The sequence below is a fragment of the Ictalurus furcatus genome, chromosome 1 (genome assembly GCF_023375685.1).
Source record: "Ictalurus furcatus strain D&B chromosome 1, Billie_1.0, whole genome shotgun sequence".
NCBI classification, from domain to species: Eukaryota; Metazoa; Chordata; class Actinopteri; order Siluriformes; family Ictaluridae; genus Ictalurus; species Ictalurus furcatus.
The window spans coordinates 30,871,358-30,899,247 of record NC_071255.1 but is presented as its reverse complement, the minus strand read 5'-3'; the positions used below and the strand labels follow the sequence as shown (position 1 = coordinate 30,899,247).

General features: G+C 40.1%; 1 protein-coding gene across 3 annotated transcripts; it reads left to right on the top strand.

Moving 5' to 3' along the window:
- The first annotated feature begins 1,393 nt into the window (after positions 1-1,393).
- On the top strand, positions 1,394-27,729 carry cul2 (cullin 2). 3 transcript variants are annotated; one of them, XM_053635986.1, is made up of 22 exons: positions 1,394-1,467; positions 1,622-1,751; positions 4,200-4,338; positions 6,079-6,181; positions 6,307-6,401; positions 7,416-7,521; positions 9,219-9,301; positions 9,470-9,566; positions 9,810-9,920; positions 14,207-14,369; positions 15,998-16,122; positions 16,474-16,581; positions 17,540-17,599; positions 17,803-17,931; positions 18,461-18,547; positions 18,794-18,946; positions 19,180-19,257; positions 20,880-20,946; positions 22,494-22,696; positions 25,587-25,688; positions 25,812-25,928; positions 27,018-27,729. In XM_053635986.1, the coding sequence occupies exons 3-22, from the start codon at positions 4,220-4,222 to the stop codon at positions 27,147-27,149; spliced, it is 2,238 nt and encodes a 745-aa protein (XP_053491961.1). In that variant the 5' UTR covers positions 1,394-1,467; positions 1,622-1,751; positions 4,200-4,219; the 3' UTR covers positions 27,150-27,729. The 3 variants fall into 3 exon arrangements, with proteins under 3 accessions (XP_053491961.1, XP_053491953.1, XP_053491970.1); XM_053635978.1 differs by having other exon boundaries at positions 4,197-4,338; XM_053635995.1 differs by lacking the exons at positions 4,200-4,338; positions 6,079-6,181; positions 6,307-6,401.
- The last annotated feature ends 161 nt before the right edge of the window (positions 27,730-27,890 follow it).

Sequence of the window (27,890 nt, the reverse complement as noted above, 5' to 3'; positions counted from 1 at the left end):
GTATTTTTTTTTAAATTGTCATGAAGAGTTTCATCATCCTGTCTTGAAATTTTCGTAATGCCCAGAGGATCCCATCAGCAAAATCGTTAGCGTCAGTTACATTCACGTCAGCCGCAGCAGACACTGAATTACAGCTGAAATCCCCTTTGCAACCACATCCAAGTGACGAACACGGGGTCTCGCAGAAGCCTGTTGTGGGTCATGCAGGATCATGTTCTCATTAGCTTTTGGACAACATCTATAATTATCTATAAAGGATACAATTAGTTAGCAATTAATAAATCTTTATTCAGTTTATTGTGTAGTAGAATAGAATAAGACCCTTTATTTTTCACGTATACATTACTGTATAGTCATTTTTTTCTTGTTCTCCACATATCCCAGCTTGTTAGGAAGCTGGGGTCAGAGCACAGGTTTAGCCATGATACAGCACCCCTACTGTGTGCTCTAGTGGAAAGCCTTCCCAGAAGAGTGGAGCTTAGTGGTTAGCACGTTCACCTCACATCTCCAGGGTTGGGGTGTTCGATTCCTGCTGCTTCCCTGTGTGTGCGGAGCTCATGTTCTTCTCCCTGTGCTGGTGGGGTTTCCTCCAGATACTCCAGTTTCCTTCCCAAGTCCAAAGACATGCATGGTAGGCTGATTGGCATGTCCAAAGTGTCAGTAGTGTATGAATGGGTGTGTGAATGTGCATGTGAGTGTGACCTGCGATGGATTGGCACCCCGTCCAGGGTGTACCCCTCCTTGTGCCCCATGCTCCCTTGGATAGGCTCCAGGTTCCCCGCGACCCTGTTGCATAAGTGGTACAGCAGATGGATGGATGGATGGATGGATGGATGGGGTCAGGTGTTCACATACATTTGGCCACATAGTGTATTTAAAATTCAGTGAATCACATCCCAATCCACCATGGGTATAAAATAATGGAAATAAATACTGAAATATAATTAATCAAATCTGTCCTTGCTTGCTTTTTCTGAAGTGTTCGGATGTTTTAATGTATAAATTTTGAATCTGAATCTGATTCACTGTATTTGAAAAGCAGCGTAGCCACCAAGTATTGGATTTCTGATCATTTTAGAACTGAATTCATATTTAAAGCTTTGTATACAAAACTTCATATATATATATATATATATATATATATATATATATATATATATATATATATAGTTATAATATATATATATAAAAAAAGATCTCTTGTAAATTAATTTGCAAATTATAGTGGCATAATTCTCATTCTGTACCGAGTCTTTAATGTTAATTAACAAATATTTGAACGAAAAATTTATAATTTTTCATTTTTATGAACAAACAAACAAACAAAAACAAAAAAAAGATTGACGTTTCTTCACTTCCATCGCAACGCATTGATTACGTCATCACTCAGTGTCAAGGCTTTCGATCTTCGAGCGTCCTTGTCCTGACTTGCTTACCGTACTTCTAGACGAAACCATCACTGAATAGGTGAGTTTTTAAAACGTTCGTTTGGACAATATAACATTTTCAACTACAGATTACATTTTATACATTTCAACTTTTTTAAAATACAGTCTGTATCCTTTCGAAAACCTTACATGTGATTTAATGTTGTATATTATTTCTCTTTTTATCTCTGAAGCCCCTCTAACCGAAGCAGTAGTTTGTTCCTCGAGACTGGACGATGGCAGAGGTTTAAGTGAAAGCTATCGAAGGTGTTTTTTTTTTGACAGACGGGGGAAGTTTTATTCAACACACTGACATTGGTCAAGGTAACAGGACATTTATTTACAGTAACCGTCCCTCTTAGTGGTGTGCGTCTGTGTCACGGTGTTAGAAATGTTTAATGTGATAAAATAGCGGCTGAAAGGGGAGCTGGTTCCAGGCGCTCGGCTGGATGTAGCTAAAAGCTCGGCTAAGTTGTGTAGTTACTCAGCAACACGGCTCCGAGTCCACGGGCTGGACTGAAACAGCAGAGTGCGGGCCTTCAGCTTTATTTTCAAGAAACATTCAAAGTGCTCTGCTTGCTATGTTAAGTCGAGCATTTTCAAACCAAAACTGAACGGCAGAACCGTTAAAGCTAAGCTGTGTAGCTAACTAGCCGGGCCTGTGTACAGTTGGTTCGCTAGTTGAGTTGTAGCGTAACGTAAATATGCGCCTGGTGTCGTAAAGAGTCACAAAATAATTTTCACCACTGATTATTATGATAATAACTCTCTCATTACTGTATATTTGTGCCTGGTGCAAGCGTTAACACACTTTGCTTTGAGCTGTATTTCACTTCAGTCAGGTTTTCTGATAAATCCTTCTCCTTTACATGCATCAGAAAATAAAATATCACAGCTCTCAAGACCAATATCATGGTCTATACATGGTCTATATACAGCAACACATGTAGTTTTGGAGATATTTGCTTTTCATTTTATAGCCCAATTACAGGAAAATGATTAACGTTTTTACGTGATTCATCATGTACTAGTCTTGTTTTCGTCCAATTAAACGCTCTCTAGAGCTGTATGTTCCGCCTCCCCTACTCTCCCCTGCCCCTGGAGGGAGGGGCTTGATCTACAGTATCCGCTCCTTCACAGCAAACATGGTTCAGCGGTGCGTCTTCACACATGGGCTGTGTCCGAAATCACATACTGTGACAGTACGTACTAGTCAGTCAGTGTGTGTGTGTGTGTGTGTGTGTTATGACTACAATTCTGGACACACTACATCCACCATGTTAGCATTGTCATGTGACCTTCGACATCATCATAAACACACAAATCTTAAACCAGTTAACAGTTTATTCGGGTTTTGTTAAACAAGTCCTGTTTAACCGAGGTTTAATACTTAAAAAGAGCTGACGCTGTCTTCTGCGTTTATTCATTTATTTATTTTTTTGAGCTCGTCTGCACCAGTCCCGTTGCATTATGGGATTGTTTGACTCGCGTAGTGGGCATCGGTTGCATACTGCAAAATCTCGCCGGGAAGCAGTACACCATCCGGGTATATCTCGCCTACTGTTTCTCGCATACTGAGAATTCGGACATAGCTACTACACCTCTGGTGTACTGCTTTTCACCTACTATATAGTAGGTAAGTATGCGGTTTGGGACACAGCCATTTCCTTTTCCAATCATTATTCGGTGGAGAAACAAATCATTCTTTATTTTTACGAGTATAGAATTGTGTGAGGTGGAGTTGACATGACGGACCCCTTTTTTCCCCCTAACTTGGAGCTGTTCGATGCCGGAACGTCCAGAGTCCATCTTTACATGTCTTCAGGGTTTCTCCAACACTAAAGCCACAGCGACTCGCATTGACAAAGTGACCGCACACCGTTCTTTTCCAACGAAAGCCGGCGACTTCCAGCGATAGATAGATGTCCGCGATGGCAAAGAGCATATGCTGTATTTCCATCTCGTACAATATGATGCACATATATACCCTGGTGTATTTTTTATACAAACACTCTCCCTCCAGAAGGTTTCGTTTTAACGGCAAGAAAACTGGTTTGTTGCAACGCTAGTTGCACCACCCACTGATCAATGTTACTATGGCAACCAGTAATATAAACGCCTACTGGCGACATGATAGTGCAGTGATAAAATGGTTGCATGTGTGAACGCACCTTCAGGGTAATTCGGATGGTTTCCGCTGACGACCCTGAACCTCTCCGTCACCATCTGTGCCACTGACCTTCGACCTCACACGTGTACGGCGACTCCAAAATCACACGGTGACTTCGTTTCCAGTTTCTCGTTTAATTAAATCGGTGTGGCGGTGAGGAATCCTCCTCCTCGGACATAAATAAAGCCTCTCGTTAACCTCTTCTCTGTTCTCCATATTTAAAGAGTTGGCAGTGATGTGTGGCGTTTATGTATCGTGTGTAAATCTCGCTGTCATTCTGACTTCCTGTTTCAAAAGGAAATACACCAACACAGGGAATCAAATCACCGCTCTCCTGCCATTTCATGGGAACGTTAAACTGAGTGGCATCGTGTTTAGTCTCTGTTTAGATGTTTTAATCTTTGATATCTCCATGGTAATAATGTCCCCAGTTCTGGAAACTCACTCCGTGTCCTTCACCGTGTGATCATTCGTCATGTAGTTAGTGGTTGTTTAGTAAGAAATCATCACCACCAGTCCTGAGGTTAGTGATTGTATCGCCGTTGTATATTGGATGATCGATGGTTTGCATTTTATGACCTCTTCCTTTGCTGTTCCAGCAGTTTGCAGTGGGAGCTGCACGATGTCCTTAAAGCCACGGGTGGTGGATTTTGATGAGACCTGGAACAAGCTGCTCACCACCATCAAGGCGGTGGTGATGCTGGATTACGTAGAGAGAGCTACTTGGAATGACCGCTTCTCGTATCCTTTCACAGAGGAGCTTGGGGACAGGCTACGCTCGGTTTGGTGTGATAAATGCTTAGGAGCTTAGAGACACAGTCTACTTTACAAAGTTTACTTTTTTATCTCTACTGACAGAGAATAATTTTGGCATGTTTCCCTTGTGCTGATAATTGAAGGCTAATGGCAGTTTATTAAGTTACAAACAAGTACACTACCAGTCAAATGTTTGTGGACACTCGACTGAAATGTTTCTCATGACGTTAAAAGCCTTTTGATCTGAAGATGTATGATTAAATGTTTGAAATCGGAGTTGTAGACAAAATATAATTGTGCTGACATTCATTTCTTTCATTAGAAAACTAACATTTTATTTACAAAAAATTTTTTTTTAAATGGACCACTCGGAGTGAAATATTCAGAAAAGCAGCCGATAAGTGTCCAGCATAGGTGTGAACTCCTTTAATACTGTTTAAAAAGCATCTCATGGAAATTCCTCAACAAATCTGTCGAGAAAACGCTGAGAATACATTTCTGGAAAATCTATGTAAAAAGGGCATCTATTTTGAAGATGTTAAAATATTAAATTATTTTTATTTATTTTGGATTTTTTTATCACAACATAATTCCCACAGTTCCATTTGTGTTACTCCAGAGTTTTGATGACTTTATTATTCTAAAATGTGGGGAAAAAAATAAATAAAGTATGAGTGTGTCTAAACTTTTGACCGGTAGTGTATGTAGTGCAAATTTAAAAATACAACCATTACAGTTAGTATAAGTTTCGAATGTACATTTAAACACCAAAGCAATACATTCATTCATTCATTCATTCATTCATTCATTCATTTATACATCCATCTGGGAAACCCACACAGACGTGGAAGTAACTTTCCATGAAACTCCACACACACAGTAACCCGAGCTCAGGATTGAACACGGAGACAGCAGCACTACCTGCCATGCCGATTGGCTGCCCAGGAAGAATACAGTCAAAAATCATTCCCGTTACTTACCCAGAATGTTTTTGTAGTATCTGTGCACAATCAGGAAAAGACTAAAGCACTTTCCGAAAAATGCGGTCACCGAAAGGGACAAATTCTAATAAGTATTTAGAGCTTCATTTTCAAATATCTTAACTAAGAATTACCCAGTCTCCTACAAAAAAACATCTCATTCATAAATGTAGTACAACTGCCCCAATTATCTGCCCTTAGACTCCTGTTATAAGTCAGTCTGTACAGGTTTTTATAGATTTTTTTTTGTGTGTGTGATTGTCTTTTTTTGCAGAAAACTGCTCGAATTGGCGAAATTACAATTGCACAAAATTGTGTCTCAGTGACGTTTGTCCATAAACGAGAACTTTTAACTGCACTCATGTTCGATGCACATGAATCGAAGAGGGCTTTGGCTGAACATCACACGTCTCGGCTCGAACCCGCGGTAATAGTGAGAAATTGCAGGCTCCTCCGAATATTGTGGCGTTTGCTTGATTTTGCGTGAAATCCTGGAGGGACTGGTAAGTGGAACGGGAAAACATCAGAATTGTCTGTGGTTATTACACCGATGCGGTAGCCAGAGCATAGAAAAGCTTGGAGTGGTCCTATAACTCTTATTCTGAACACACGTAAAGCGAGTTAATTTCACGCTGGGGGATTTTACTGCGCGGTTAAAGATCTTAGGAGCAAATAACGCTAATCCTACCAAATGTTCTAGATTCTGACTGTGATCCTGTAAAGTTTCTTTAACCGCAGGTCTCAGTGATATTTACGCGTTGTGTGTCGCATACCCAGAACCCCTGGGTGAACGGCTATACACGGAGACTAAAGTGTTTCTGGAAAATCATGTCCGTCAACTATATAAGGTAAGGACTAACGTTAGACTTCATCACGTGTGCCTGTAGTAATAACGTTTATCTCCTGTTCGTTTACTCATCATTTACTTGTCACTACTCCACCACCGACGAGACGGCCTTGTCTGTGTTTGCAGAAAGTGCTGGAGTCTGAGGAGAAAGTGCTGCTGATGTATCATAGATACTGGGAGGAGTACAGTAAGGGTGCTGACTACATGGACTGCTTATATCGGTGCGTAGAGAGAAACCTTTTCTTTTCTAGAGCATAGCTTACTGTAAACCGAAGCGTTACACGATGTACAGTTCGCTTCATTTGTAACGTCTTTACATTTAATTAAAGGCTTAACACTGGGTCGTTTTATTGGTTGAGTGGTTGCCATGGAAACATAGGCTTCTTTCCTTCAGTCTTCCAGCGATTTCTGTTGTTGGTAGAAAACATTGTTTCTACTCGGATAATCGCTCGGACTGTATCATCTACACCCGCTGCCAAATAGGCCACTCGAACGGGTGAAGATCCTCCTTTATGCCCCTTCTGCCAAAGTCCAATATCTTTGAGGCACATTTTAGTGGACTGTGATGGTTTTGACTCCTCTAGGATTTTTTTATTATTATTATTATTTAATATATTCAGTTGATTCATATGAAAAGATTATTAATGAAGTGAGGACAGATTTAGTTTTAGATTATTATTTTTTTTAAAATCAAAGATAAACTTTTAAAAAATGTCTGTAAATGTTCCTTTGCTTCTTTCTTTCTTTCTGTCTCTCTTTCTGTCTGTCTTTCTTTCTGTCGATTTCTTTGTCTGTCTTTCTCTCGTTCTGTCTTTCTTTCTGTCTTTCTTTCTTTCTGTCTTTTTATCTTCTCTTTCATTTTAACCTGTTCCTCATCAGGAAAATAGCCATGGTTAGCTGGCATAGCAATGAACCCTTTTTAATCACTGAAAGTAAACACGAAGCAAACTTTACAGCTAAACACATTTTGGACAAGAGGGAAACTGTGTTAATGAAATTTTGGGCAAAAAGTTGTATTAAGGTCACTTCACTGACCAGTGAGTTCAGGCACTGTGACTCGCACGGAGCGAAACGTCTTCTCAAAATATTGCTTGTAAGTGACTCATCGTTTCTCTGGAATTGTTTTCTTCCATCATCGCCGTTTGACCCAGATGTTGTGGGATGTGGTGCGGTTTGTGTTCGTTTGCTGCTGTTCATGTAGTGATTTTTTATTTATTAATTTTTTTTCCTGTTAGGTACCTCAACACACAGTTTATAAAGAAGAACAAACTGACCGAAGCAGATCTGCAGTACGGCTACGGAGGAGTCGATATGAACGAACCACTGATGGAGATCGGAGAGGTACAGAAACACTCATGTGCCCAAAGACAAACTACTGCACTCCGGTAAAGCTGTTACGTTCGACTCGTTTGAAGAATGCAGAAGTGACGTAGAGTTCCAGATTACACGTTGTTCGGTGCCAAATGACTCGATTCGGTTGTTTTCAGGAATTTAGACTTGGCATAGACACAACAAGGTCACGTGTCTGGTATCTGGGTTCAATTTTTAACCGCGTTTGTTTGTGTTTTGTTCGATTTCTGAAATCTGATTGCTATATTGTGCATACCATGCAAATCAGCTCTTAACGTTTGACAATCATCTTCCTGTCTTGTTCCTTGTTTTTCTATTCTGTGCAAAAAATGTTTGTGCCATTGGAAATCCCAGATTTGCTCGTTTTATTTATTTATTTATTTATTATTTCCTAAGAGGAAGGTGTTCACTTCAGCCATGATTAGAAGCACACACCTACGGTTTTATACGGTTTAAATAAAGCACTACGCCTGGTGGCAGATGTATTTTTATTTGCAGTCTACAAATCAATTAGGGTGCAAGAAGTAGGTGATGGTAGGTGGGAGCAGATTATGGAAACATACATGTTTAATTATTATATATCCAAATAAATACACTCATCGAACACTTTATTAGGAACAGGTCCTCGTTCATGCAATTATCTAATCAGCCAATCATGTGGCAGCAGTGCACTACATAAAATTGTGCAGATACGGGCGGGCAGCTTCAGGTAATTTTCAGATCAGCCATCAGATTGGGGGAAAACTGTGATCTCCGTGGTTTTAATCACGATGTGATTGTTGGTGCCGTGCGGGCTGATCTCCTGGGATTTTTACCCAATAAAGAAAAAACATCTGGTGAGCGCCTTGTTGATTAGAGAGAGTTCAACGGAGAGTGGACAGACTGGTTCGAGCTGACCGAAAGTTTACACTAACTCAGTTAACCACTCTGTACAATTGTGGTGAGCAGAAAGGCATCTCAGAACGCATAACACGTCGAACCTTGAGGTGGATGAGCTACAACAGCAGAAGACCATGTGGGGTTCCACTTCTGTCAGCAAAGAACAGAAAGCTGAGGATGCAATGAGCACAGGCTCAGCAAAACCGGACACGTGAAGACTAGAAAAACATAGCCTGGTCTGATGAATCCTGATTTCTGCTGAGGCACACAGATGGTAGAGTCAGAATTTTGCACCAACATCATGAATCCATGGACCCAACCTGCCTTGTGTCAACAGTCCAGGCTGGTGGAGGTGGTGTAATGGTGTGGGGAATGGTTTCTTAGCACACTTTGGACCCGTTAATACCAATCAATGCTTTAATGCCACAGTGTAGTTAAGTATTGTTGCTGACCATGTGCATCCCTTCATGGCCACAGTTAGGAGAACTAGATAATAATCAACCTTGGAAACGCCTCTCGCACCACCTTGTTGTTGATTATTTTCCTAAAACAGCACATCCCTGAAGTGGTTAATTTCTTGCACAAGTATCTAAGGCATCTCAGATATCCTGCAGTGGTTTTTTTTTTTTTTTTTTTTTTTTTTTTTTTTTTTTTTAAAGCATCTCGAGTGCATTGATATAGACGTTTCTGTGTTTATATTTTCTATCCAGATAATCTAAGGTGTAAATCCATTCTTGGACCCCAAATGATTATTATTATTTTTATTCAAAATTATTCAAAATTGTGATGATTGTGTTTGACATTTCCAGCTTGCACTTGATATGTGGAGGAAACTGATGATTGAGCCTCTTCAAGCCGTGTTGATCCGAATGCTTCTGAAAGAAATCAAAAAGTAGGTCAAAGCATCAGACAGTCGATATCGCCTTTTACTCCGTTTGTGTTTCGTTTATGAGCTAATATTGTCCGTCTCATCTTGATGAACTGCTTCTCTATTATGCACTGATTTAGTTTCAGTCTGAGCGAGGAGTATTTTTGTAATACTGAGTTAAAATGTTCCTAGTGATCGGTGTGGGGAGAATCCGAATCAGAAAGTAATCCACGGGGTTATCAACTCCTTTGTTCATGTTGAACAATACAAGAAAAAGTTTCCTCTAAAGGTGAGTACCTGTGAAATAACGCTACTATAGTTAGAGCATTGTGTCCTGGTGAGGTTTCATACAGGACTACATGTTTCTGTGATATTTGGATATGTTTACAGTTTATTAACTGTGCACTCACGTGATATAAAAGACTAACGAATCTGAAATAGCTTGCTTTTACACTGTATAGCATTCCAAATAAGACAAAACTGAAAGTATCTGCACACGTGACCCACATGAGAACCATTCCCTGTGTTTTAGTTTTATCACGAGATTTTTGAAGGGCCGTTTCTGACAAAAACAGGAGAGTATTACAAACAAGAAGCCTCCAACCTACTGCAGGAGTCCAACTGCTCTCAGTACATGGAAAAGGTAACACGATGACCCGTACCTTCCTGCCCAGGGGTGGACAAAATACTGAGAAATTATACTTAAGTGGAAAAGTAAAAATAAAAGTGAAAGTGTCCAGCCAAAATATTTACTAAAGTGAAAGTAAAAAAAGTTCCCAATTTATGTGTTCAATCATTAAAAGTAAATGGTTTTTAATGCAAGAAATCAAATTAGTCATGTTTTTATAGCTAAAATTGTTACATGATGGGTTTTGTTTTTTCTATAGAAACTGTAATTTTTGCTTGAAAGCATCATACTGTCTCTGTAAGTGTGCATATGTTTACCATTAGCTAGAATTGGACCTTTACAGTGGATATAAGAGGTCTAAACACTGCTGTTAAAATGGCAGGGTTTTATGATGTAAAAAAAAAAAATCAAACCAAGATAGATCACGTCAGAACCTTTTCTACCTTTTATTGCAGTCAAGTTGCAACCTATAAATTAAAGTGAAAAACAATAAGAATCATTTTTTGGGGGGGGGGAATGAAAAATAAAAAATGTAGAATAACCCGGTTGCATAAGTGTGCACATCCCTAAACTAATACTTACCCAAAATGATTGAATGCTGTAATAAAATGTAAAGGTGCTTCAACTAAGTGTTAGTTTAGGGGTGTGCACACTTATGCAACTGGGTTATTTTACATTTTTTATTTTTCATGCGAGTTTGGCATATCTTGGCTTAGTAATATTTTGCCATTCTTCCTTGCAAAAGAATTCTAACACGGTCAAATTGGTTGGGTATTTGCTGTGTACAGCTCTCTTCAGCTCCCCGCACAGATTTTCAGTTGGATTTAGATCTGGACTTTGGCTGGGCCATTCCCAAACCTTGATCTTGTTTTGGTGAAGCCTCATTATTTGTTGATCTGGAGGTTTGCTTCGGGTCGTTGTCATGCTGAAAGGTGAAATTCCTCTTCATTTTAAGTGTTTTAGCAGAAGCCTTAAGGTTTTGAGCCAATATTGACTGGTATTTAGAACTGTTCATTATTCCCTCCACCCTGCTTAAAGCACCAGTTCCAGCTGAAGAAATGCAGCTTCAGAGCGTGATGCAGCCACCACCATGCTTTGCCGTGAGGATGGTGTTCTATTTGCTTCTGATGATGTGCTGTGTTTTTCGTTTTGCGCCAAACATATCTTTTGGTATTATGGCCAAAAATTTCAACTTTGGTCTCATCAGACCATAACATGTAGGGAGCAACCAGGACTTGCCAGAAATTGCTGCAATTCTTTTAATGTTACTGTAGGCCTCTTGGCAGCCTCCCTGATGAGTTTTCTCCTGGTCTTCTCATCAATTTTAGAGGGACTTCCTGTTCTTAGTAAAGCCACTGTTGTGCCACGTTTACTCCACTTGTTGGTTATTGTCTTTACAGTGTTGTGTGGTACATTTACGTTTATGGCATTTGGCAAACGCTCTTATCCAGAGCGTCTTACAGAAGTGCTTTGAAGTCTCTATCAATAATTACATCCCGATACTGATTCACTAGATCAGGACTAAGAATACTATCAGTCTAAAAATTCTGTTGGAGAAGTGATATAGCAAGAAAAGCACATCTAGGGGGGAGTTCATTCCACCACCTAGGTGCCAGAACAGAGAAGAGTTTTGATGCATGCCTTCCTTGTACCCTGAGAGATGGTAGGACCTGTCGAGCAGTGCTAGACGATCAGAGGGAGCATGGTGCAGTGCAGGGTGTGACAGGTGCTTTAAGGTAGGTGGGTGCTGGTCCGTTTTCGGTTTTGTAGGCAAGCATCAGTGTTTTAAATCTTATGCGGGCAGCTACAGGAAGCCAGTACAGTGAGCGTAGCAGTGGGGTGGTGTGGAAGAACTTAGGAAGGTTGAAAACAAGACATGCAGCTGCATTCTGGATCATTTGCAGAGGTGCAGTAGTCCAGTCTCGGAATGACAAGGGACTGAACAAGCACCTGAGTGGCCTGTGTGTATAGAAATGGGTTAGACGAATCCTTCTGACGTTGTAAAGGAGAAATCGATACGAGCGTGTCAGATTAGCAGTGTGAGAGGAAAAGGACAGTTGATTGACCGTGGTTACCGCAGGGTTGTGTGCAGTGACCGAAGGTGAGATCGGAGAGTTGTCCAGAGAGATCCTGGTATGGGAAGGAATCACCTGGGATGAACAGCAGCTCAGTTTAGCTGGAGATTACGTTTCAGATGATGAGCTCCCATCCATGATGAGATGTCTGCCAGATATGCTGAGCGTAAACATGAGTGTCTGAGGGAGGGGAAGGAGAGCGGAGTTGAGTGTCATCTGCATAGGAGTGGAATAAAAACCCATGTGATTTATATGACCTCACCAAGAGATTGGATGGTATATCCAATGCCTTGAAATGATATGTTTCCTGATATGTTTCAACAATGAAATCCCATACCTGCTTTGTAAGCTCATTGCAGCCCATGGCGTTTCCATTTGGATGGTACCAAGATGATGTCAGGAAAATCCTACAGGAACAGTTGTACTTTATTTGGGGGTAATCAGTCACATTAATTGATGGCAGGTGTATTCTGAACACTGCCACTTTCCCAATTCTAAAAGGTTGGGCACACTTATGCAAGCTGGGTATTGGAAGTTTTTTGTTTTTCTTTTTCCCCATAAAAGATTTCTGTTTGTTTTTGTCACTTGATTTCACAATAAAGGTGAAAAAGGTTCTGCTATGGTTTAACTTGGTTTCATTTTTTTTCCATCACTAAAACCTGCCATTTTTACAGAGGTGTGTAGACTTTTTATATCCATTTTAATCAATGCTAGTCTAACCTGGCATTAGCAATGTAAACACCTACCTTTAGTCAAAATAGCAGCCAGTTAACATTAGCCAATTGACAAAGCTTCACACGCTCAACATGCTTTTTCAAATCAGGTAGAGCCAAAAGGAGAAGCCTCGTTTTATACGAGACTTTGTGTACTCTGGCACTTTGAAACATTTTACTGAGGTAGGACCAGGTGCGCTCATCTTCAAGTTTTTCTTTTTGGAAATGTAAAGGGGAATACAAGTATTAAATTTTAATACTACTCAAGTACACCAAAATAATACTTAAGTCTAGTAATGAAGTATTGTCCACCCCTCACTTTGTTTGCCATGTTTTGTTTTTAACTGTTAAAGATAGATCCTAGTTTATGCTCTTGTGTTTTTTGCATTGTTTTCACAGTTTTTGCTCTTTCTAAGTGCAATAATAATGCAACCCCAATTCCAAAAAAGTTGGGACAGTATGGAAAATGCAAAAAAACCAAACAAACAAGAGTGTCATTTGAAAATGCAATTCACCCTGTACTATATATATATATATATATATATATATATATATATATATATATATATATATATATATATATATATATATATATATATAATATATATAAAAAAAAGCCTTGAAAAGGTTTACCAAAGTATTCCCGAGCCCATGTCAGGATATCCATTACAGATTCATGACGGTTTTTCAGACCGTGATGTCTGACAGATTACATGCATTCAGAAGTGGTTTTCGGCCTTGACCATTACGCACCGAGATTTGACCGGATTCCTTGAATCTTTTCATTATATTGTGTACTGTAGAAGGCAAAATCCTACTGATTTGTTGTTCTCAAACTGTTGATTATTCGCGGATGCATCTGTTGGCAGATTGGTGAGCCTCGACCCATCCTTGCTCTTGAAGGACAAGGCCTTTTTTGGAGGCTCCTTATATACTATGATTAGACGATTGCCTCGCCTGTTTCACATCACCTTCTTATTTCAACTTGTCGCATCGCTATTAGTCCTAAAGTGCCCCTGTCCCAACTTTTTTGGAACGTGTCGCATGCATCGATTTCAAAATAAACGTTTATCTTCAAACAAAACTATGCAGTTGACTAGGTAAAACGTCAAATATCTTGTCTTTGAGTTTTTTTTGTTTAAATACAAGTCAAAGTACAACTTTTTCAGAATTGGGGTTGTATTAATTAGCATTTCCACTAGCATCTCTTTCAGTCATAACGTCACAAGACATAGGTGCTCTGGATTGTTCACCAAGGCATGTGCTAAATGTGTAGCGGCCTGGGAAAACCCTGGTGGTTACACTTGTTGTGTTTTAATGAATATTGTTATTAGACTTAGTCATTATAATGAGGAAGCCTCTGGTTTCTTTTTTTTTTTACTAAAACCCTACAAGCTTTAGTGGAAATTTCAGCCAGGTTGACTTATTTGCCTGCTCAAGACACTGTTTGATTGATTTACTATTTATAATCCTGTCTGTTTAATTGTTCTTGTCTGTGTATTTTTGCCTAAAGGTTTTGGGGCGTTTGAAAGACGAAGAGGTGCGATGTCGGAAGTACCTGCATCCAAGCTCCTATGCCAAAGTGATCCACGAATGCCAGCAGAGGATGGTGGCTGACCACCTGCAGTTCCTGCATGGAGAGTGCCAGAACATTGTCAGACAAGAAAAGAGAGATGGTCTGTACTGTTTAATTGTCACAGCCACATCCACTAGTATTTAGCTTGTAGTAATGTTTCATTCTAGGTCCAAAAGAATTGCATCAGTAAATACTGATGATGCAGGATGTGAAAGAACCTGTCGATCATGAGACCCTGGGTTTCAAAAAATATCTTTAAGTATGAGAGACTTATTTATTGAAAGGAAATGCATTCCTGGTCAAATGTGAAAAAAAAGTAAAAATAAAAACAATTCAAAGAAAGAAGTTTGTTACATTTTTGAAAATGTCGTCCAAATGGAGCTAAGGTATATATCCAAAAGTTTGTGGACACCTGACCATGATATTCATATGTGGTTCTTTCCCAAACTGTTACCACAAAGCTGTATAGAATGGCTTTATATGCTGTTGCGTTATTTCCCTTCACTGGACCTAAGAGGCCCAAACCTGTTCCAGCATGATGATGCCCTTGTGCACAAAGCCAGCTCCATGAAGACATGGTTTATCATGGTTGGACTGGAAGAACTCGAGTGTCCTGCACAGTGTCCTGACCTCAACTCCACTGAACACCTTTGAGATGAACTGGAACACCGACTGCACTCCAGACCTCCTCACCCAACAGCAGTGCCTGATCTCATTAATGTTCTTGTAGCTGAATGTTCACACAATGATCCCCACAGCCATGCTCCAAAACCTAGTGGAAAGCCTTCCCAGAAGAGTGGAGGTTACTATAACAGCAGAGGGAATAAATCTGGGATGGGATGCTCACCAAGCAGATATGGGTGTGATGGTCAGGTGTCCACAAACTTTGGTCATATAGTGTATTTCAAACACAAGCTCCAATATTGGACTGTTTTGTGATTCGTCTACTAACCCTAAATCTTTCAGAGCCGTTTTAAGCACTTTTCAGTCTATCCTTTTCTCCTTTCTTCGATGCAGTTTGTCGCATCTACTCCAGCGAAGTAAAGCACAAAACAAATCAGGAATCATCTTCAAAAGAAACACTATCAGTATTTATTAGCAGTACTTCATGTGAAACGGACGAGTATTCTGGGTACAAGTCATTTTTGGAATGCAGTAATGACATTACATGTTATTCTGAGTCGGGCCAGCCTCTTCAAAATAGATCCTGGCTGTGATGTGTTGGTAGCAACAGCTGGTTAGCTTTGAGGAAACGGAGAGAGATGGTCAGGGACTATAGTGTATGTGTGGTTCTCTGTCAAAATCATTCATATTAATTACATATGAAAATTGAATGTGTCATTCAATTTTCATATGTAATTAATATTTTATATATCAATTTTCAGTTTGTTTGTTGGTATCTCCCTTTTCTGCTAATAATTCTATACTGTACTAATAGTGTTGCTCTTCATTCACTGTAAGTACTGCTGAAGTCAGTGTTCTGAGTGCAGCGTTTATCATTATATTCATTATCTATCTCTCCTCAAACTAGCCAGGTTATGAAACTCTGTCGCTCACCATGTCTGAAATCAAACCGTAACAATTCAGTGTCTGGTTAAATACCTGTGACGTTTATCCTTGATTTGTAAACTGCTGTTACTCCTGAGCAGTCTGACATGCAGGAGCCCAAACCCCTGTCTCACTGACTGACGTGGAGAATTGATGTGGCTTGTGTTGACTCGTTTTCAGACATGGCGAATATGTACACACTGTTGCGGGCGGTCGCCAGTGGCTTACCTCACATGATCCAGGAGCTGCAGTTGCACATTCGTGATGAGGGGCTCCGAGCCACCAGTAACCTCTCTCAGGAAAACGTGAGTCTGTCTGTGTGTGTGTGTGTGTGTGTGAATGGATGCATGCGAATGTTGTTTTGGGCTGCATATACGGGGCGGTGTATTTGTGCTGATCGGATGACTGAATACAGCTGTAAACCCCGTGTCTTTGCTTCATTGCGATGATCTAATTCACTGGAAGGAGACAACGGATGCGGATGAAACCTGCCCCCTCTTCCGCAGCGTTACAATGCCGTCACTAATTCCCACAATTATTCCAGTAAATAGACTTGGGATAATCTTTTAATTCTTACGAATAAAGAAAAGGATTATATGCCTGATTTTGGTTTTCTGTTACCACACGCTTAAGAAGTTCTCCTGTTCTCGCTGCAGATGCCAACTCAGTTTGTGGAGTCCGTGTTGGAGGTTCATAGTAAATTTGTCCAGTTGATTAACACAGTGCTCAACGGGGATCAGCACTTCATGAGTGCGCTTGACAAGGTACACATCCTCCTTTCACGAAGATTTTTATTAAACATACACTAAGAGAAATCAGAAGTATTTATGAAAGATCTTGTACGGGGCCGTAGTACAGCATTAGCTTGTAGACTAGCATGTTCAGGATTGCACGTAATATGAATTCATATCCACAGAATCAAACACGATAAATGTGTGAGGCTGAGTCAAATGAAATATTTATTTATTTATTTATTTTTATTTTTTTGCAACGTTTATTGCGAATACGTCACAACAGTGTATACATTTTTTCGACATAATTTCCATTCATTCAGTGGAAATGCTCCAGCGCATAACAAGTGTCCTTAAACTCCTAGGCCGCTTTTAAGGATATCATTTGATTCGCTCTCTGGTGTATATATAGAATAAAAGAGTATTCCCGGGTATCATTGTTGTGGGGTTTTTTTTCCATACAATTTATACAGGTCATGATTTTAAACCAGTAGGTGGCATCAGAGTGTCAGGAAAATAGGATTTAGTCAATTGTATGGTTGTCTATAAACTATTATAATAATAATAAGTGGCAGACAATCTTATTATTAGAATATTAAATTAATTGACCTCAGTAGCAGACATGAAGTCATTAACAGAGTGTCGGCAGCTCTGTAAAATGTCTTAAATTGTCTGAAATTACATTAAATCAAAGTATTGAATTGTCTTTAATTTCCTTTCATTTACATAGTCTTAGAGTTTTAGATGGTTAGTTGTTGGTCATGCATGTGTCCAGCAGTAACCTCCCTAAAGAACTTCAAATAACGTTTTAGCCTATTATATAACTGCAAATTTGGTCTTAAATGATATTCGGAGTGGTATTTTGTTTTTGTTTTTTTAATAACATTGAACTTTAATGGTGTCTAGAGATTTCAAAAGTACTATGAGTACGCTTCATAACCCTCTTTAAATGATAAACTTATTTATTATTTATATCTTGACTTTTTTTCAGGCTTTGACGTCAGTAGTAAACTACAGAGAGCCCAAATCCATTTGTAAAGCGCCTGAACTGGTGAGTTGTTTTTTTTTGTTGTTGTTTGGTTTTTTTTTTTTTTTCATTTTATTTTATTATCTTTCTTGTATTATCTTTTATTACCTTTCCTCTCAGAATAATGCTGCGTATGATGATCTGTTAAAACAGACACTTTCTCTGCACAGTGACACTAATCACAATGTGGATTTCATATGCCTGTTCTCTTGTGCCGTGCATTACAGCTTGCTAAGTACTGTGACAATCTGCTGAAGAAATCAGCAAAGGGGATGACCGAGAACGAGGTGGAGGATAAACTTACCAGCTTCATCACTGTCTTTAAGTACATAGATGACAAAGATGTTTTTCAGAAGGTAATCTCAGCAGGAAAGAGTTAACTTGTATGAGATTTTTTGTGTTTATGATGACGTCGAAGGTCACATGACTGTGCTAACATGGTGGATGTAGTATGTCCGGGATTGTAGTCATAATACACACATGTTGAATAGTACGTACTTTTTGAATGTCAATTACGTACTGTCGTAGTATGCGATTTCGGACGCAGCCGTAATAAACGAGGAGGCACTGCAACCATAAAAGCAGTCCGTCTGTCGCATGATGGCACAGAAGAAAGGTTCCACCGGTGTTCATCTAAAGGTAGAATGTAGGCTAAATATCGATAATTACTGAAAAACCCATCATCGATATCATGGATTTTTTTTTTCGAGATCGTTTTATCGCCCAGCCCTGTTCTTGTGTGTTTGGAAATAATGTTGTCTATTGGTGTAAATCAGGGATTCTCAAACCCCTTTAACTCCCCTTTAACCTTTATATAGTGTTAGAATATAAGTTATAAAGCATTTGCTTCTCTTTAGCACTGTTTGCGTCTCTCTTCTCTCTTAGTTTTATGCCAGAATGCTTGCCAAGAGGTTAATACATGGCCTTTCATTATCCATGGACTCTGAGGAAGCCATGATTAACAAACTAAAGGTAAGACCAAAATGTGTCTCATTTTGACCTGTAATTCTGCACTCAAGTGACTCTAAAATAAAGTCCACACAATAAAGTGACTCAACTGTGATGAACACTTCCCCCTCACCCTCTCTTTACACAGAAGCTCTGTCATTACACCCAAGCAGTTTGCAGAAATGCAGGGCTTTATCAGATGAAAGTGTGCAAACTATGCTCTTGTTTGTTTCCTTTTTTTTGTATCCTTCTCTGTTCTGTGGTTTGCAGCAAGCATGTGGCTATGAGTTTACGAGCAAACTTCACAGAATGTACACCGACATGAGCGTCAGTGCTGACCTCAACAACAAGTTCAACAACTTCATTAAAACCCAGGAGACCGTAGTGGATCTGGGCATCAGCTTTCAGATCTACGTGTTACAGGTGAGACCGTGAGAGACTGACCACACACACAAATATGTAGAGCTGGAGGAACATAAACACCGGGCCTGATATGTTAGCACTTTAAATCTGTTCATGGAGCGTAAAGAACCGGTGATTTCACATTCAGTTTCCCCAAACATGTCTTAACCAGCAAATTTCTCTCAAGTGTCACTGTTGTGGGAAACATGAGAGGATTGTGTGAAGTAAGATGTGTGTGTGCGTGTGTATTGCAGGCGGGTGCATGGCCTCTCACCCAGGTTCCTTCATCTACGTTTGCCATCCCTCAGGAACTCGAGAAGAGTGTACAAATGGTGAGTTACCATGTCCCAGCGACATAGTCGTCTTGACATCAGAAGGAAGGCAATATAAATCGTGTTGTAGATATAAATGCTGCCAAACAAATGTTCTCGTGCACCAGGTGTTGTCATAAAAAACGTTGCAGTTGGTTGGGAAGATTTCAAGCAACAAGTAGATTCAGGGTGAAAGTGAAGAAGTTCTCAGGGACAACATGATTAAACAACACTTGATAGGAAAAACCTACAGAGCCTTAAACATCCTTAAAGACCTTAAGCATCCCTGTCGGTACAATTAATCCACAGGTGTAAAGTTCCTGGAACCACAACTAATCGTCCCCAGATATGATTTCACAATACACTCTCAGACTGATAAGGAAGGTACGAGATCAGAGAGAAGCCAGCAGTCACTCAAAAAGAGTCGCAGGACAACCAGACGGCAGCAGGAAGAATAGTTACACAGAGAGTAGAGGTCGACCGATTAGTGGATCAGTACCTGCCGATAACCGATTAATCAACCGATAGTTTTTCAAATTTATACTGAATGCAACAATAACATTCAGAGTAAAATACCGCTGAACTTTATTATAAAAATAAACAGTACTTACTGTACCATGAAAATGTACCGTTCTTTTTTTAAATGAAATAAGTCTATAAATAGTAATATATATATTAACTAGTAATAAATATTAATGTAAATAAAGGATGTACATCCAAACTCCAAACAGAGACTGCCAAAGTGAACTAAAAAATAAAAAAACACTTCAAATAACACAACCAAATTAGTCAGTGATAGTTTTTATTTGGCCTCTAGAGGCTGCTCTCGTAATGTATAATGACTGGACCCTTCTAAACCGCTCCCGCAGCGGACACAACTGGGAAAAACTATCGGTACCGATTATTAACAGAGAGCAGTAAGCAACGAACTGCATAGCAGTCGTCTCAACTCCAGTGTTTCTGTTCATATTTAGAAGTACAAAGTCAAAAGACATTGTCTGTAAATTTGAAGTGGACATACATGTATCTACTGGAAGTATATTAAATAACAAAAACAAGTGTCAGAATACTTATTTCCCCTCACTTCATGGGTTCAAGAAGTGTAGGACTCGGGGCTTATTTGATTAAATGTTTGAAATCGGTGTTGTGGACAAAATTATAATTGTACCGACATATTCATTTCTTTCATTAGAAAACTAACATTTTATTTACAAAAAAATATATTTTTAAACGGACGGTGTATATCACCAAATGTAATGACAAGTTGTAAAACTAGTTGAGTAAATGTCACGCATACCACCCCACGTATGCTACTTTTTTAACCTGTTTCTTACCGTGAAAATAGCCATGGTAGCTGGCATGGTATTAAATTCTTAACAAACAAACAAAAACAAAATACAAGAGAATTAATTAAGATCCGTTGTGCACTTCTGTCTGTGTATATATGTATGTAATGACACTGTGCACTTGTGTGGCATTTCACTTAGGCGGGAATGAATGATTTAGGAATTATTGCGTGTGGTTTTAACATTACTGGAGTTTAACTAACAATAACCAAATAACTAAAACTTTCAAGTCAATTGTTTCTATATGACACACTATACAGAGCGTATATGTTATTGCTGATGTCTCTCTTCCTCTAGTTTGAGCTGTTTTATAACCAGAATTTCAGTGGGAGGAAGCTCACCTGGCTACACTATCTCTGCACAGGTACGGTGCATACACACACACAAACAGAGGACATAGTTCTCATTAGAGCTTTGCATTAGGATCCTGATTTCATTGTTTCATGTTGCTATGTGTCACACTGATAGGGTTAGAACGTGACACCTTCAAATTAAGGCTTGAAGTCATTCAGAGCTTTAAGTTCAGCCGTTTCTTTTAATCGACTGTGTTTGCATGCAGTGCGTGAAGACTCTGAGGCTCCGAGTGCCATGTAGGCAGTGTTTTGTGCTGGGTTTAATTAACACGTTGTTGTGGTTGTGGAATAGCAGGAAACAGGTCAAATGAGCCAATTAGCTGCTCCGGCTTCATTCACTGTGTTCAGATAGTCAGTTACCCACCCTGCAGTCGTCCTGTTACTACTCCGAGCTCTCTCTCTCTCTCTCTCTCTCACACACACTCTCTCATACACACACACACCTGTACCAACCTGTTTATAGCTACACAACTGTACAGATGAAGCTCTTAAACACTGTTTATTATTACTTATTCATTGTGCAGCTTCTTATTTAATCACTACCTTCAGTTATTCTGTAAGTGCATAAAGTGTAGTTACAAGAGTGAGAAAAGCAAATCCTCCACCACGATGAGTTTCCGTCGTGTAGAAACCGTGTTCGCAAGTATCCTTAACTTAAACGTAATACTTTTCTTTTAAGATGCCGCTACAAATGCACTTTTACTTCAGTTATCAAATGTGTACAGTATATAATAAAATTATGACAATTTATATTTCTTGATACGAAATCTATTTATGAAACAGACAGAAAAGCATGCGTGTATACACACACACACACACACACAGAACAAAATTGACTAACGTGTTCGTTAATCCTTTAATGTTCACACACATATTCTGTGGGAGTTTTGTTGTCGTTTGAGCATGATTGGCCATGCAAGGCAAGATTGTCATCTCTGTGGAACGTCATTTCTCTGGAACCGTTTTTTTTTGGTTGACTCATTGTCTAGGGGCGCATGGTGGCTTAGTGGTTAGCACGTTCGCCTCACACCGCCAGGGTCGGGGGTTCGATTCCCACGGCTCTGTATGTGCGGAGTTTGCATGTTCTCCCCGTGCTGTGCGGGTTTCCTCCAGGTACTCTGGTTTCGTCCCCCAGTCCAAAGACATGCATGGTAGGTTGATTGGCCTGTCTAAAGTGTCCGTAGTGTATGAATGTGTGTGTGATTGTGTGCCCTGCGATGGACTAGCACCCTGTCCAGGGTGTACCCCGCCTTGTGCCCGATGCTCCCTGGGATAGGCTCCAGGTTTCCCCGCGACCCTGAAAAGGAGTAAGCGGTTGAAGATGGATGGATGGACTCATTGTCTAAGATTGAAACAGAAAATTAGCAGCAGTGGATAAATAAAGTGATAGTGACGTACAGAACTGCTCAAGGTGATGTCACCGCTCTTTTATAGCGCCGTGCGTGCTTATTTTGGAAAAGAACACTGACCTGTCAGATAAGTAGTCAGATATCATTCCGATAATCCTGCCATCATTTCACACTCTCTGTCTCTTTCTATCCATCTACCTATCTTTCAGGTGAGGTGAAGATGAACTACCTGTCCAAGCCCTACGTCGCCATGGTTACCACCTACCAGATGGCGGTGCTGCTGGCCTTCAACAACAGCGAGATGGTGAGCTATAAAGAGCTGCAGGAGAGCACACAGATGAACGAGAAGGAGCTGCAGAAAACCATCAAGTCCCTGCTGGACGTCAAGATGATCAACCATGACTCACAGAAAGTAAGACCGCAGCGAGGCGTCTTAAACTCCTGATCCAGATGAAGCATAAACACTCTTCTAGCCTCGTAGGTTGTGTTGACCGTGTAAACTAGACACCAGGGAACGTTTTCACCTGGTAGAGATGTTCAGACGTAGTTCATATTGAGCAAAGTTACAAAGACAAACATTTAATTTCACTTCAGTGGTTAACTGTCACTGTAGGATTGTGGTGCATGAGTTCACATCATGCATACATAAGACTGCTTCATGCTTTCAGAAGCGAGTCACGTTAAACAGCAGCGATCAGAGTTTATTTGCAGAAATTTCTAACTCTACATCAAGCAACACATTCAGCTTCCACGTAGTAAAACAGAGCTGCTCTCAAATCCACATGACAAACCAGATAAAGACACAAGGCTGTTTTTATAGTCATTTTATATATGGACCTTTTAAAATGGTTGTAAGAACATTTAGATGTTTTTACACTGCCACTCGGCTACTTTGTGACCTTCTTAGTTGCTTACTATTTATTTGTTTATTTGAAACATTTTGTGTTTCATTGCAGTTTTTCCAATAGTTATTTTTAGATCATACACTATATGGCTAGAAGTACTGTATGTGGACACCTGAAAATCACAGCCTTGATGAACATCACTTTCCACAACCATGGGCATTAAAATGGATTTGTTCCCACTTTGCTCCTATAACAGCCTCTACTCTGCTAGGAAGGCTTTGCACTAGATTTCCACCTGACCTGGGTTGAGGTCAGGACTCTATGCAGGACACATGAGTTCTTCTACAACCCCAATTCCGAAAAAGTTGGGACAGTAGGGAAAATGCTAATAAAAACAAAGAGGGGTGATTTGTAAATGTACTTTGACTTGTATTTAAACAAACAAAAAAAAAACCTATAAAGACAAGGTATCTGATGTTTTACCTAATCAACTGCATAGTTTTTTGAAGGTAAATGTTTATTTTGAAATTGATGCATGCAACATGTTCCAAAAAAGTTAGGACAAAGGCAATTTAGGACTAATAGCGATGTGACAAGTTGAAATAATAAGGTGATGTGAAACAGTTGAGGCAATTGTTTAATCATAGTATAAAAGGAGTCTCCAAAAAAGGTCTAGTCTTTCAAGAGCAAGGACGGGTCGAGGCTCACCAATCTGCCAACAGATGCGTCAACGAATAATACACCACTTTGAGAACAACATTCCCCAAAGACAAATCAGTAGGATTTTGGGAATTTCACCTTCTACAGTGCACAATATAATTAAAAGATTCAAGGAATCCGCTCAAATCTCGGTGTGTAAAGGGCAAGGCCGAAAACCACTTCTGAATGCGTGTGATCTCCGATCCCTCAGACGTCACTGTCTTAAAAACCGTCATGAGTCTGTAATGGAGATCCTGACATGGGCTCGGGAATACTTTGGTAAACCTTTGTCACTCAACACCATTCGCCGCTGCATCCACAGATGCAAATTAAGGCTTTACTGTGCGAAGCAGAAGCCATACATCAACACTGTCCAGAAGCACCGCTGACTTCTCTGGGCTCTGTCTCATCTGAGATGGACAGTAGCACAGGGGAATCGTGTTTTGTGGTGTGATGAGTCGACTTTTCAAATAGTTTTTGGAGAAAACAGCCGCCGTGTTCTCCGGGCCAAAGAGGAAAAGGACCACCCAAGCTCTTATCAGCGTCAGGTCTAAAAGCCAGCGCCTGTCATGGTCTGGGGGTGTGCCAGTGCCTATGGCATGGGTAACTTGCACATCTGTTAATGCAGAAAGGTATGTATACATTTTTGGAGCAACATATGCTGCCATCCAGAGCAGGACAACGCCAACCCACATTCTGCTCGGATTACAAGCGCATGATTGTGTAAGCAGCGAGTGCGAGTGCTAGCATGGCCTGCCTGCAGTCCTGACCTGTCTCTGATTGAGAATGTGAGGCGCATTATGAAGCACAAAATAAGGCAACGAAGACCCTGTACAGTTGCACAGCTGAAGAAATTAGTAATGGATGAACGGGGGAAAATTCCACTTGCTAAACTTAACCAACTGGTGTCTTCAGCGTCCAAATGCTTAAGTGTTATTAAAAGAAAAGCTGATGTTACACAGTCATAAACAGTCAACTGTCAAACTTTTTTGGAGTGTGTTGCAGTCATCAGATTTGAAGTGAGTGTATATTTTCAACAGTAAATTCAGTTCACAAAGTCAAACATCAAATTATGTGTTTTCAATATAGTACAGGGTGAACTGAATGTTCAAATGACTCTTTTTGTTGTTATGTTTTTGCATTTTCCGTACTGTTCCAACTTTTTCGGAATTGGGGTTGTACACCAACCTTGGCAAGCCATGTCTTCATGGAGCTCACTTTGTGCACAGGGGCACTGTCATGCTGGAACCATCACACACACATGTGTTTGTTGAACATCTCATTCCAGATTTATTCCATCTTTGCTGTTATAATATCGTCCACTCTCCTGGGAAGGCTTTCCACTAGATTTTGGCTGTGGGGATTTGTGTTCATTCAGCTACGAGAGCATTAGTGAGATCATATGGGTGTGATGGTCAGGTGTCCACAAACCTTTGGCCATATAGTGTATTTATATAAATGTGTGTAGTACTGAAATGGTTTCTCTTCAAGTCTTCATTGAAGACTTTAAAAGTTGCATGTTTGCATTGAATGAAATGGAGATTATGTCGGGCACTGATATAGATCCGTGACACCTGTTTGCTACAGATAAATCAAAACGTCAAAAATTAAGCATTTCTTTTGACTCACCCTTGTACTTAAATCATCGGTCATGTTGTCCTTTAGTGCTTGTATGACTTCTTACAAAAAAAAAATACATTTGTTGATAATCAGGCACAAAAGTGCTTCCTAACACTACATTCTTTCCCATGTTTCCAGGAGGAAATTGAGGCTGAATCGACTTTTTCGTTAAATATGAGTTTCACTAGTAAAAGAACCAAGTTTAAGATCACGACCTCGATGCAGCGGGACACACCACAGGTACAGCATTGTGTTTACAACACTGAAAGATCCATCCAGTACATGCTGTCTGTCGTATGGAACCTGTGTGACTGGATTTGTGTGTGTGTGTGTGTGTGTGTGTGTGTGTGTGTGTGTGTGTAGGAGGTGGAACAGACGAGGAGTGCCGTGGATGAAGACAGGAAAATGTATTTACAGGCTGCTATAGTGAGGATCATGAAAGCCAGGAAAATTCTGAGACACAACGCACTTATACAAGAAGTGAGTCAGTTAAATTGACTCTGGGTGGGTGCTTGTTTGTTTGTTTGTGGTTTGTGTGTATAAGATGTATAACAACACATCTTGTTGAACGTGTTTATTATTAGACTTGGATTATGTGGCGCATCTGCCAAACGAGTCCCTGTGCACGAGCTGCTGCTATAGAAACATTAGGAATTACAGCCAGCACTACTGTCCTAGCTGCTCTTACAGAAAATCAACCAACACATTCTGGCCAATCAGAATCAAGAATTCGACAGCACTGTGGTAAACACTGATCAGCCATAACATTAAATTCACCTGCATAACATTGGGTAGGTCCCAAAGATCCATCAAGGCATGGACTCCACAAGACCTCTGAAGGTGTGCTGTGGTATCTGGCACCACGACAAGCAGCAGATCCTTAAAGTCCTCCAAGTTGCAAGATTGGGCCTCCGTGGATCGGACTTGTTTGTTCAGTACATCCCACAGACGCTCGATCGGATTGACATCTGGGGAATTTGAAGGCCAGGTCAACACCTTGAAGTCTTTGTCATGTTCCTCAAACCGTTCCTGAACAGTTTTTGCAGTGTGACCAGGCACACTACCCTGCTGAAAGAGGTCACAGCCTTTAAGGAATACCCTTACCATGAAGGGGTGTACTTGGTCTGCGGCAATGTTTAGGTAGGTGGTATGTGTCAATGTAACATTCACATGAATGCCAGGACCCAAGGTTTCCCAGCAGAACATTGCCCAGAGCATCACACTGCACACCAGGAACACCCCACAAAACCTGCTGTTTTGGAGATGCTCTGATCCAGTCGTCTAGCCATCACAATTTGGCCCTTGTCAATGTCACTCAGATCTTTACGCTTGCCCGTTTGTTGTAAGTTTCATGTGACCGGTGAATTTTGTAACCTCATAAAGTGTAACCGCCTATCATGTGCCAGTATGCAAATCTTCATTTGCATATTCCTAGATTCTTGATTAATTGATGGAGTTAAACAAATATTTCTCTAGCTTTTCTCTGTTGTTTGATGATCACTGTTGTACAAAAAAAAAAGTCATGTTTATTTTAAACCCTCAACATTTCTTTTATTTTCTTCCTTCAAGGTGATCAACCAGTCCAAAGCTCGGTTCAACCCCAGTATCAGCATGATAAAGAAGTGCATCGAAGTGCTTATCGACAAGCAGTACATAGAGCGAAGCCAGACCTCTGCAGACGAGTACAGCTATGTGGCGTAAAAGAAAGAAAAAAAACTTGGCGGTCAAAACGTAAACCATGTCTTTATTTTTGGCTGCAGCTGGCTCAGGCTGTCTCCCTGCGGGATGAAGTGGGACTGCGCCTCCATCGGAGGAGGAGGGAGAAGGGCCTCCATGTACCCAGGCAGTCATAAACATCCCCCAACTCCCTCTAGCCCAAAACCTTTTCTGATTTTACGCTGTTTACAACATCACCAGTGCCACGCCCCCGTGCGTCAACGAAAAAAACGAAAATAATGCTTATAGCCATTCAAGCGCAAACTGATTAAAACATCAATTTTTAAACAATGTAACCATAACCAAGAGAGCAAACGGACGTGTCAGAGTTTTTAAAAAAGTGTCTAAGGAAAAACAACCATGCTTTCTTTTCTCACGTTTGCAGTTGTAGTGTGTTCTTCTTTTTTTTAAATGTATCAAAGTGAGAGGGGGAAAAAAAAAGACTATTGTAATAAAACCGTTATACTGATAATTGTATTTACCTTCAATATGTAAAAAAAAAAAAAAAAAAAAAATATGAGGTGACAAAATACTGCTGCTTGTCAAATAAACAAATGAAAAACTCTGATTGTTTGAATTTCTAGACAGTAATGGATTGGGTGTGATGGCTACGAGGAAATAGTCTTGGTTAAGTGCTGTAATAGTGACACCGTTCTCTACAGAAAGGAAATGCTCGAGGGGGTTCTGCTTTTCATCAGTCTGGAGGTAGTTTTCTGTTAAAATGTC

Excerpts from the sequence above, each read along its gene's own strand:
- cul2 (XM_053635986.1), top strand. The coding sequence starts at position 4,220 with ATGTCCTTAAAGCCACGGGTGGTGGATTTTGATGAGACCTGGAACAAG. Across the intron at positions 9,921-14,206 it reads GCTCTCAGTACATGGAAAAG|GTTTTGGGGCGTTTGAAAGA; the intron begins GTAACACGATGA and ends TTTTGCCTAAAG. Across the intron at positions 18,548-18,793 it reads CCATGATTAACAAACTAAAG|CAAGCATGTGGCTATGAGTT; the intron begins GTAAGACCAAAA and ends TGTGGTTTGCAG.